This window comes from Diabrotica virgifera, chromosome 1, assembly GCF_917563875.1.
Source record: "Diabrotica virgifera virgifera chromosome 1, PGI_DIABVI_V3a".
Lineage (NCBI taxonomy): Eukaryota > Metazoa > Arthropoda > Insecta > Coleoptera > Chrysomelidae > Diabrotica > Diabrotica virgifera.
In genome coordinates, this window is record NC_065443.1 from 252,206,338 (window position 1) to 252,218,467 (window position 12,130).

The following is a 12,130-nucleotide window of genomic DNA, read 5'->3' on the forward strand; positions in this document are numbered from 1 at the left end:
ATCTTCGGCTTCTGTGGTCCGTATTGTTTTGTGTTTCTGTAATCACGATACATCCTTGTGTCACGTCTTTCATTTGCGTTAGTACTACTGCAGTTTTTGTTTCTGTATGTTTCTCTTCTTTTAGAGTTATTTTTGTAATCTTCATGTGTTACTTTTTTTCTTTCTTTTCGTCAATCGACGTTTTGTTTTGTATTGTATTTGTGTCCGTTTGGTACACTTTTTCTTGTTCCTTTATAACTACTGTTATTCGGTATTTTCTGGAGTCTTCTGTTTTCTACTGTATTGTATTTGTGTCCGTTTGGTACATCTTTTCTTGCTCCTTTATACCTACTGTTATTCGGTATTTTCTGGAGTCTTCTGTTTTGTACTGTATTGTATTTGTGTCCGTTTGGTACACTTTTTCCTGCTTCTTTATACCTACTGTTATTCGGTATTTTCTGGAGTCTTCTACGTTTTCTGTTTGAAGTGTTTCGTCACCCTTAGTCCATGTAATTGTCCCTGATAAGGAGCTGAAGATTCCTGCGTTTACAATAGTCATAGTTTTATGATCTGTTTGTTGAGAACTGGATTCCTTTCTTTGTGTCGTTCCTGACACTATCCATCCTAGTTTCGTGTTTTGAGTGAGTAGGCCTTTACTTAATCGGTCGATACACTTCATCAATATGTAACTGTATTCTTTTACTACTAGCAGTATGTCTATCTTCCCCACTTTGTAATATCATGGGTCTGCTAGTAGTGCATTTTTTCTCGTTATATTCGTGTAGAATTATATCATGTTCCGGTAGTCTCTGGTTATTGTTGGTAGTACTAACGCCTCTGTTTAATGCCTCCATGGTTCCTGTTTTTTTTTTATTTTTTTTTTCTAGAAATAAATGATATAATTTCCCGGCAGTGTCCTTATTAAATTTGTTGTTTTGTTAATTCGTATTGTTTCCTCAAACAACACAATTTCGTAATTTCTGATGCGACAGCTGTATTCTAATTATTAAAATGTTTATAAATATAATGTAAATACGACAATTAGTTACGAGTACATGGGTTTTGTAATCGTATAGTTACTTTTGTTATATAATATGGAAATTTGATTACTATTTTAATCTTGTATAGATAAAAAAGAATGTTAATGTAGGTCAGTACGAGTAAGTAGGTGACTTTTTATTCATTAATATTTTGTCTATTTAGGAAACGAATCCATGCATTAATTAATTCTGAAATGAAATCTAGTGATAATGAAATATTCGTATCGAACTCAATCAAATATTTAGCGTACGAAGATTTTGATTTTAATTTTTTTTAACATGATCAGTAAATTATACGTAGTTACGTTAAAATATAAATGAAACTGCTTAGTAACAATGTTTAGTAAAATTATGAAAATGTACGTATTTATTAATTAAATTTTCTAAATAACAATCCGTATGTTATTGGCATTTACTAATAATTGCCAATATGTAATAGTATAATGATCAGTTGTAGTTGTAATGTTGAATAAATTATTAAATATTTTAAAGGAATCCCTTTTATTATTATCAAATAAATAGTTTATATTTAACTGAAGTAATTTTAACTTGACTGCAGATAATTACATAGAGTGGACTTTTATACTTAGATCCTATTATTCAATTTGAAATATCTTAGATGTTGGTCTATTGTTGGAGTAAATGTAACTTCTTTAAAAACTTACGGTTTGTTTATGTGTCTGGACGTTGTGTCGCTCTCCTGGTTGTAGTTTCTGTTCTGGATTTTTGCGGCTCTCCTGGTTCTAGTTTCTGTTCTGGATCCTATGCGGCTCTCCTGGTTGTAGTTTCTGTTCTGGATGCTCTGCGGCTCTCCTGGTTGTATTTTCTGTTCTGGGTGCTCTGCGGCTCTCCTGGTTGTATTTTCTGTTCTGGATGCTCTGCGGCTCTCCTGGTTGTAGTTTCTGGTTCTCCCGGGCCTAGTGTCGTCTATTTGCTAATGGTGTTGTTAGGTGTGGACTGTAGTTGTAGGTTGATCTGTGGTTTGTCCTTTCTTGTTAACGATGTTACCACCTCGATGTTCTCTTTTGCTCGAAAAGGACCATGTCTAATCACTACCACACTCTAACCCCGGGAGACCTTAAGTGACTCGAAGGAGTGAAGTTATAGCACATATTGCCTGGTTGACTTTCTCTTTCTCTAGTGAATGATTCTAAAAATATGATCTCTCTTGTTGGCAACATGAATTGGGTCATAGCACACACGACCAAAAGAACAAAGGTTTTTATTTAGTCAGCACAATTATTGTCCATTGCCAAAATATTGTTTATGAATTGCAACAATTAAACAAATTAAATAGCCCGCTCATGTGTAAATATAATAACAAATTATTTCATGTGATCTACGGGGTGATAAAAATGTACTGTTTATCGGATATGAATTATGAATATTTTATATTGAACACTACTATAGTATGCTGTCTACCGTCGCGTTTCTACTATAGCTTGCGGTCTACCGAGGGATGCGGTGTATCAAGTTGTATTATATTCTGTGTGTGTGTGTGTGTGTGTGTGTGTGTGTGTGTGTGTGTGTGTGTGTGTGTGTGTGTGTGTGTGTGTGTGTGTGTGTGTGTGTGTTTGTGTTTGTGTGTGTGTGCGTTTGTGTTTGTGTTTGTGTTTGTTTTTGTGGTTGTGTTTGTGTTTGTGTTTGTGTTTGTGTTTGTGTTTGTGTGTGGGTGTGTGTGTGTGATCCTGACATCAGATAAAATATATTTGCCACAAAACATGTAAATTCTTAATTATATTCAATGTTCTCATGTTGTCTATTTCTAAACTATACCGCCATTTTTGAATTTCTGATAAAATTAATGATGGAATCTAGTACCGATTTACCTGAGGAAGAAAGGAGAGCTGTAATATTTAGCGGCAATGGACACTCGTGATGAATTAGTTCTTGATATAGAATTAAAGAAGATTGAGAGTTTAGAGAACATTCTAGAAATATATGATCTAGATCACCAATGGATACATTGTCACAACTACAGACAGGAGAGTTAAGTATTCCAATTTTATATAAGTGAGATGGTATAATACATACTTCTAAATAGTGTAGATATAAATATGTAATTACAAAATAATTACCAAATAGGTACAATACATAAACAAATGTTTTAACAGTAGTGTGGGTGGTGTATAGTTAGAACAAGTCCTTGTAACCACTAATAAATAAAATTCACCACTATTGGACCGAACAACAAAATATTATAGAAAAAACAATCAAAATGAGTATGAGTTAGACTCCTAATTTAAATGACACAATGATTAAGTATTATTTAACAGTCTTCTATAATTTCTTCCCCTTTCCATATTAAAACCCTCTATATAAATTTTAATAGCCCCTTCCCTTACTGCATTTTAAAACTGATTGATTAACGTATTATTGACCATTACTATGAAATATACTACTTGAAATCCTATTATTCTTAAACGAAAACAAAAACAAACCCTCCTATTTTATAAAAAGAACTATGTAAAATGTACTAGGATTATATGCATATATAAAAACAGTAAATGTAAACAAGAATTATAAGTTATTATGAGTTTAACAAGAAAATAGTCTTAACTTTTAACAGCTGATTCCCACAAAAGTCCACTAGGGGCACGATAACGTCCAACGCAGATGGAAATCGGTTCGAAGAGAAGTGAGGCTGCTGCTATGTTGCGAGCGGTGAAATTAGGTAATGATGTCATATGGTCTCCAAAATAATTTGCAAAGTTAGCAATCTTTATCGAAAATCGGTTCCGCTTTGACCAACGTGGGCAAACAGCGCGTGTGCGGGTAAATGTCGTTTTAAATCGATCGCGTGCGTATCAAAAAGAAATTGCTTGAGGGATATTATTAATTTTAATTTAATTAATCTAAAGTTAATTTAATTAATTTAGAGGGTCAGTGGCGTAACCACTACAACCCCGATAAGTCGATCTCCGATAACCTGGAAGTCCGCCTAACCTGGACAGATTTTCATCAGACAATTTTCAATTTCAACAATAAAAACGTAATATATTTGAGTGGTAATGTGTACGTGAATTCTTAAAACGTTCAATGTCAAAACTGTAATTTACATGATTGCAGAATCTTGGGAACAAGTGATTAGAATCAGCTTGATAAAATCTTGGAAAACACTGTTGAAGAGTGTATACGACTTGCTAGAAAATTCAATTCAACCAGTGGATAACTAAACTGTAACCCGGAAAATGGCTCACCAGACAATGTCCAGCCTCAAGAACTTTGGATATGTTTCAAAATATTGACGGCTGCTGTGAAATCGATGAAAGCGACATTAATCTGTGGTTAGGGGCAGACAATAGACCATTCCAAAATGCTGTCAAGATTATGTCAATATGGTAACCGGGAGGGAAACATAAATGTTATTCTATCAGTTCTTAATGTGTTTTAGATAATTTTAGTTGCATTTATTTGTAATTTTATTTTGTACAAGGATTGATTTTACATTTTTACTGAAATAATCGATAATATGCTTCATTTCTGTTGTGTTTTGAAGTGTGGAATGCGAAGTAATCCTGATAAAGTTCAGTTTTATCGGTTACCATCACTGCTTTATTTTAAGCATAAAACTAACTGAACTAAATAAGTTATTAGTAAATCCTTTATAAAAGGTATATATTTAAAATCCCTAAAAAGGGCTACATCACAATCACATAACTAGTTTTCGACTGGTTTACCAGTCATCATCAGTGCTTACGTGAAGTTTACATGCTAACCACCAAGATATAGTATAACAAAAATATGTGGGTCAAGGCCGTGTATAAGTGGTCCGTTAAGGAAACATCAGTTAAAAATGCCAATTAAAACATGGATGTTTAAACTATTTTAATATTATGCCTCAGGTAACATCTGAGCTGTGGTGTGACTAGATTACATAGTGAAAGTCTGGTAGCAAATGACAATGAAATAGGTGATTGTCCTTGAGATAGGTGATGTAGCCTTTTTTAGGGATGTTAAATATTTAACGTTAGGATGTTAGCCTATTATAAAGGATTTACTAATTTTTTTGTATTACATGGTATACAGCCAACTACAGGAAAACTTTATTCTTGTGGATTTTTAAATAAGTTATGATCTGAGAGACAAAACAACGACCAAATATAACAATAAAGCTATAAAATTCACTATAAAAATGCTAAACAACTAACTACTGTACCTACAAGCAACATCTTTATTGTCTGCCAACAACTTTCGAAAATATTCACTCATCTTTATTTATTCAGTGTTTAAAACTAAAAGTCATTTAAGTACTTCTACAACTAAAAACTACACAAAATCAACAACAAAATGTTCGCAAAATACAACTAAAAAACCATTAAAGGAGTAAAAAATTTAAGAAACACAATTTTAAGAAATATAAACAAATAAAATATCTTATTCGCAGACCCTGACGCGGACTTTTATAGTCATGGCATGTTCTACTTGTCGTCGACTAGTCCCTGATTGTCTCTGCGAATACACTTATTGGGAGGTGACATAAACGTCAAAGTCTTGAAATAGCCTATAACGGAGCCTATGCGTCACTTACTGACGATACAGTGATCGCGTCGTGTTTACCTGACTCTATTGAATCAGACGCTGAGCTGAGAATGAGAATGCAGACGGGGACATTGAACAGGCAGTGATGAGTAATGGAGAAACAATGACTAATGGTCTATTTTGATTGGCAGGCGCAAACATCGCCGTCTGGACTGATCGAATTTGGTTCGGCTGGTTTTTTTACGTAATTTAGATGTACTGTGCATATGCATTTCATGTTTTTGCAATTATAATGGAGTTTCCTCCTCTACTAGTTTAATCTCTTTTTATTTCACAACGCATTTGTCGGTTATTAGCGCGCTCATCACTGCATATAAAAATCGAAGGTGCTCAGCGTTTTTTATAATTTAACAATATAAAGGCAGAAATAATTGTATTCCTTAAGTGAGTTCCACCCTACATTTGTATTATAGTTGGTTTGTATTTTAGATTATCCCCAAGAGGAGAACAAATTGGAAGTTATGGAGACACTAATCAAACATTCATCTCATGAAGGAAATTGTATAACTCAACAAGATGAAGGAAAAGCATTAAATCAAAATATTATGGAAGTTGCGACTGGACAAAGACCTTACAAGTGCGAAGTTTGTTTTAAGCAGTTTAGTAAAGCAAATAATTTGAAAACACATTTGAGAATACACACTGGAGAAAAGCCTTATAAGTGTGAAATTTGTTTTAAGTTATTTTCTCACACTAGTGCTCTAAAACGACATACGAGGTTGCACACTGGAGACAAACCTTATAAGTGTGAAATTTGTTTGATGCAGTTTAGAGGAGCAGCTACTTTGAAAACACATTGGAATATACACGCTGGAGAAACGTCTTACAAGTGTGAAATTTGTTTTAAGCAGTTCAACCAAGCAAGTCATTTGAAAACACATTCAAGAGTACACACTGGAGAAAGGCCTTATAAGTGTGAAATTTGTTTTAAGTTATTTTCTCACAGTAGTGCTCTAAAACAACATATGAGGTTGCACACTGGAGAAACCCCTTGCAAGTGTGAGATTTGTTTTAAGCAGTTCAACCATGCCAGTCATTTGAAAGCACATTTGAGAGTGCATACTGGCGAAGCACCTCACAAGTGTGAAATTTGTTTTAAGCAGTTTGGTAATTCATCCAATTTAAATACACATAGAAGAGTGCACACTGGAGAAAAGGCTTACAAGTGTGAAATTTGTTTTAAGCAGTTTAGTCGATCAACTACTTTGAAAACCCATTGGAGAGTCCACACTGGAGAAAAGCCTTATAAGTGTGAAATTTGTTTTAAGCTATTTTCTTATACTACTGCTCTGAAACAACATATGAGATTGCACACTGGAGAAACCCCTTACAAGTGTGGAATTTGTTTTAAGCAGTTCAACCAGGCAAGTCATTTGAAAACACATTTAAGAGTACACACTGGAGAAAGGCCTTATAAGTGTGAAATTTGTTTTAAGCAGTTTACTAGAACAACAGGTTTGAAAGGACATATGAGATTGCACACTGGAGATAAACCTTAATACGGTGGAACCTGGAAGTCCGGCTAACCCCGACCGATTTTCATCAGACAATTTTCAATTTCAACAATAAAAACGTACCTAATATATTTGAGTGGTAATGTGTATAGTCTAAGAGCTAGAGCCGGAAAATCATCGTCATAAGTAATATGGAGTTTGGCATGTGAAATGTGTCTATTGTATACATACTGATAATTATGACTCCTTTCAGGCTGACACCTCAGTGGATACAGGAAGTAGCAATAAGGGATGAAAGGGGAAAGTTAGTGCAGTCATTAAAGGTTTTCACCTCCTATTTTGTAAAAACTCCATCGATTTGCATGAAAATTGGTGACAAGTTAGATCATACCTCAAGAAACAAAACTAATTTGGTGCTGTGCATACCACCCCTTCTGGGGGGTGAAAACTATTTTATTAAAAATAACCCTACAAATCGATAGAGGGACAAATTATAAGTAAAATTTGTTATATCTACAATTTTTCGTGAGAATAATGCATGTTGTAAAGCGGTTTTTGAAATAACTCAAAAACTATAAATTTTATCAAAAAAGTTATAATTATCAAAATTGAAGATGATAAAAATAAAATAGATTTCTTATTCGAAAAACCTTTGAGAATTAATTAAAAGTGAGTTACAGGTGATTGAATGTATATTTTTTCGGATAGTACTTAAATCTAAGTAGGCATTCAAGCTTAAATAACGGAAAAACTATATATTTTATAAAATATATTATTTACTAAACACTTATCAAAGTACTCAGAAATATATATCAAATGAGCTCCCGGAGAAGTTGATAGGTACCATTAAACATTATGCTACAAACATTTTTCAAAGTTTAGGCTCTAACAATTTGGAGCTTAATTATTATTACATATATATTATTTATATAAGTTTTTTTAAATTGTTTTAAGACATTTACAGTCGGAAAAATGAAAGAATATTTTCCTGTCACCGTGTCACAAAGAAAATTGTCCAGTGCAGGTACATGTAACAATAATTATTACATGTACTTGCGCTGGCCAATTTTTTATGTGACACGGTGACAGGAAAATACAGCTTGTTTTATATGTTCGTTCATAGGTATTCTTTGATTTTTCCCACTGTATGTAAAATTTAGCAAAAATGTATTCGAATATGTTAAATGTACCCGTATTGGACACCCCCAGTTTCTGGACATATTCAGTTTATATTGATAGGAGAAATTCAATAATTTTCAAAATAATATTTTACTAACATACAATTAATTAATATGTTCTTTTTATCATCCGTAACTTCACGCATGTGCTCTTAAATAGACACTATTGTATAGTATGTACTTGCTACTGTCATTTCGGAGTCGGAGTTTTTATTGAATATGCATATATTATATACTTAAAAAAATATAACTGTTTTCAACATGGCAACAGAATACACTTGCGTGCTTAAAATAAATTGCACAATTGATTCAGATACTGCTGTGAAATTAATTAGTGAAAAAACATTGAAAACTGCCAAAGAAAAATTAAATATTATTAAAAATTAAAATTTACTTATTAAATTATAATCCTAACTTCATTTCCGAAATTCCTTTGAAAATTATTCTGTTCAGTAATTTCAAAATAAATATATAAGTAGCGTATGTTTTAATTTTTACTTTTTCCTTAAAAATTCGAAAGGGTTCTCTTATTTTCATCATCACTTGTTTAGCTTTGATGTTATCAACTTCATCTGGAGCTCACTTGATGGGTATTCTTGAGTACTTTGACAAGTGTTTAGTAAGTATGTATATTTTAGAAAGTGCATCGTTTTCCCGTTATTTAAGCTTGAATATTCGTACTTAGAATTGAGTACCTACTAGCCGAAAAAAATATATATTCAATCAACTATAATTCACTTTTAATTAATCCTAAAAGGTCTTTCACGTAAGGAATCTATTCGATTTGTTATTATCTTCAATTTTGGTAATCATAACTATTTTGTTAAAACTTAGTTTTTTAATTATTTATGAAAAACCGCTTTACACCATGCATTTGTTTCACGAAAAATTCAAATCTTTGATCTTTAATAACTCAAAAAGTATTCATTTATTTTAATAACTTGATATAACAAATTTTGCTTAAAATTTGTCCCTCTATCGATTTGTGGGGTTATTTTTGATAAAATAGTTTTCACACCGAGAAGGGGAGGTATCCACCCCAAGGGTAAAAGTGCAAGTTGGCACCTAATCAGTTTTGTTTCTTTAGGTATGCTCTAACTAGTCACCAATTTTAATGCAAATCGATAGAGGTTTAACAATATAGGAGGTGAAAACCTTTAATGACTGCACTAACTTTCCCCTTTCATCCCTTATTGCTACTTCCTGTATCCACCGAGGTGTCAGCCTGAAAGGGGTCATAATTATCAATATACAATGGACACATTTCACAAGAAAAACTCCATATTACTTATGACGATGATTTTTCGGCTCTAGCTCTCCGTCTAGTATGGGAATTCTCAAAACGTTTAATGTCAAAACTTATAGAAAAAGATAGAATATTTACTGCAGTTCTTTTTCTAAAGAAATAAACAATTATATTTGGTTTTCTGAAAAGCCGTTATTACAAAAATGCCAGTAATACTATATAATTATACCTAGTTGGAAAATGTTCAAAGAAAAGCCACCTGGGATCCAAGGGGGTCATGCCCCCCTCCAGGCGAAAATAAATATCAATTCAATAATCCTAAAAAAAGAAAAATCGAAAGCCATCAAACAAAAAGAAATTTAGGCCCATTCAAAAAATAATTGAAAACCCACTTATCCTAGGGGTGGTAAGACAATGCCCGATTTCACCAACGATACCTAAATATTTAAGAATTACCTAAGTGGGTTTAGGTATTTCATAACTCTAAAACGGATTTCACCATACGATAAGAATTGCCTAAACCGCTTAAGGATTACCTTACGGTAGGATACGTTTTTCGATTTCCCTAAACTCTAAACTTTAGGTATTACTTATCGTTGACAGTCAGGTCATATTTTTACAATTTTGACTAATGTAAATGCACTTGTGACGTTTGTCAATCATTTGCTTCTTACCTTAATTTTTCTGTTATTCTATAATATTAGGTATATTATTAGTTTTAATTTTGTATTTTCTTTTATATTAATAATATAATGTGTTGGAAAATACAGAAAATCATTTGCAGTTTTTTACAGGTCTATTGACAAAATTTTGTAGTCTACCTACTACCTAACAAACTAGTTTGTGTTTCAAAACCCCATTCATCATCATCATCATCATCATGGTGCTACAGCCCTTAGAGGGCCTCGACCTTCTCAAGCGTTCTACGCCATTCTGTTCTCTCCCTTGCCTGCACTTTCCAGTTGCCGACTCCGATCTTCTCGGCATCTTGTGTTACCCCGTCCATCCACCTCAACTTTGGTCTACCCCGTCTTCTCATTCCCACGGGTTGAGCTGTTAGAATCCTTTTTATCATGTTCGATTCAGGGGCTCGGGCTACATGTCCTGCCCACTGCAGGCGATTTCGCTTAATTATAGTGATAATATCAAACCCCATTCATGATATCACTAAAAGTGTGTCATTAAAAATTAATAACAAAAGAAGCAATTTTCAACATATTTATTTTAAAATTATTTCATTAATGATAATTCAACTAACTTTAATTTTTCGTCATATGTGAAATTTACAACTCTTTTATTTTCCTCCATTTAACTGTACAAATAACGCACAAAATTTAATTCACAAATAACTAACTACTGTATGGACACGTACACGTACTTTGTATGGACACGTACAAAGAATGTCCGAAGAACGACTCCCGAAACAAATCCTAACGTGGACCCCTCATGGTAGACGAAAAAGAGGAAGACCCCGCCTGAGTTGGAGAGAAGGCATAAATCGAGAAATGAGAGAAAGAGAATTGGATGAAGACCTTTGGATGGACCGAAGTGAATGGCGACTAGGCATCGGAAGACGTAGGAGAACGTTTTAAAACCGATATATATATATATATATATATATATATATATATATATATATATATATATATAACTAACTACTACATAAAATAACTATAACAATACAAAACTGAATAAAACCAACGTGGCAAACAAACAATATAGTACATTCTTTAACGGTTTTTGCTGTAAATTTTAAAGAACCGTTTGGATTGACATGAAATTTGGCACACGGATAGGTAACATGTCATAAAAAAAAGTGATATTGTGCCGATGTGTGCTTTTGCCATGGGGGTGAATTTCACTCCCTCTAGTGAGTGAAAAAATATATGTCCAAAATAAGTCCGAAAATGGATAAAGTGACTAATTCTAAGCAACTTTTATTCTATAAAGTTTTTCACCAAGTCAATAGTTTTAGAGTTATTTGCGAGTGAATATGTTCATTATTCAACAAAATAACCACGTTTTTAGATGGTTTTTCGCAAATAACTCAAAGTATTTTCTCGAAAAAAAACACTCTTAGCAAAAGTATAGCCTGTAAAAAAATTGAAAAAAGGGTGTATATATGAGGTCTCTATACCTAGTAGAAGCAGAGTTATAGCTTATGAAGAATAGGTTCATATTCGTCAAATTCCAAATCGAATATTTTATCGTGAAATATCCAAAAAATGAAGCACTTTTGGGGAAAACTCATTACAACTTTTTTAAAGTGTTAAAAAATCTTTATTTTTATTTTATAAAAAAAATTCTAGCATCGAAAGTAAACAAGTTACGCCCAAACTAAAGTTGGTCTTTTTGTTTTGGCAAAAAAAATCGGGAAGATCACCCCCTAATTAGCAACTTAAATGAAATTAATCGTTACCGCTTCACAACTTACTTTACTTATGTTGTACTTATATGATCTGGAAGTTTCATTAATTCAAAGTGCTTATTTTTGAAAAAATTTCGTTTTAAAGTAGAATTAAAAAAAATTAATTTTGAAAAACATGCTATGTTTCATAATAACTTGAAAGTTGTCAGAGATACCAAAAATCTTAAAGAACAAAAAAGTCTGCTATGCTTTTCTGAATATTTTGTATTTTTGTTTTTCTGTAAGACAAAAACTGGTTAAGATTTGGTGTTTCTAAATTTGCA

General features: G+C 32.7%; 1 protein-coding gene across 2 annotated transcripts in view; it reads left to right on the plus strand.

The window, feature by feature from the left end:
* LOC114335028 (zinc finger protein 664-like) overlaps positions 1-12,130 on the plus strand; it is a 102,787-nt gene that overhangs the window by 62,330 nt on the left and 28,327 nt on the right. The window contains exon 2 of one of the 2 annotated variants that reach the window (XM_050648721.1): positions 5,991-7,251. The exons of the other annotated variant lie outside the window; for it this stretch is intronic. Within the exon in view, the coding sequence (XP_050504678.1) occupies positions 5,991-7,060 (1,070 nt within the window). The 3' untranslated portion in view covers positions 7,061-7,251. Of the gene's footprint in view, positions 1-5,990; positions 7,252-12,130 lie in introns of those variants that run through there. 2 annotated transcript variants of the gene reach the window in all.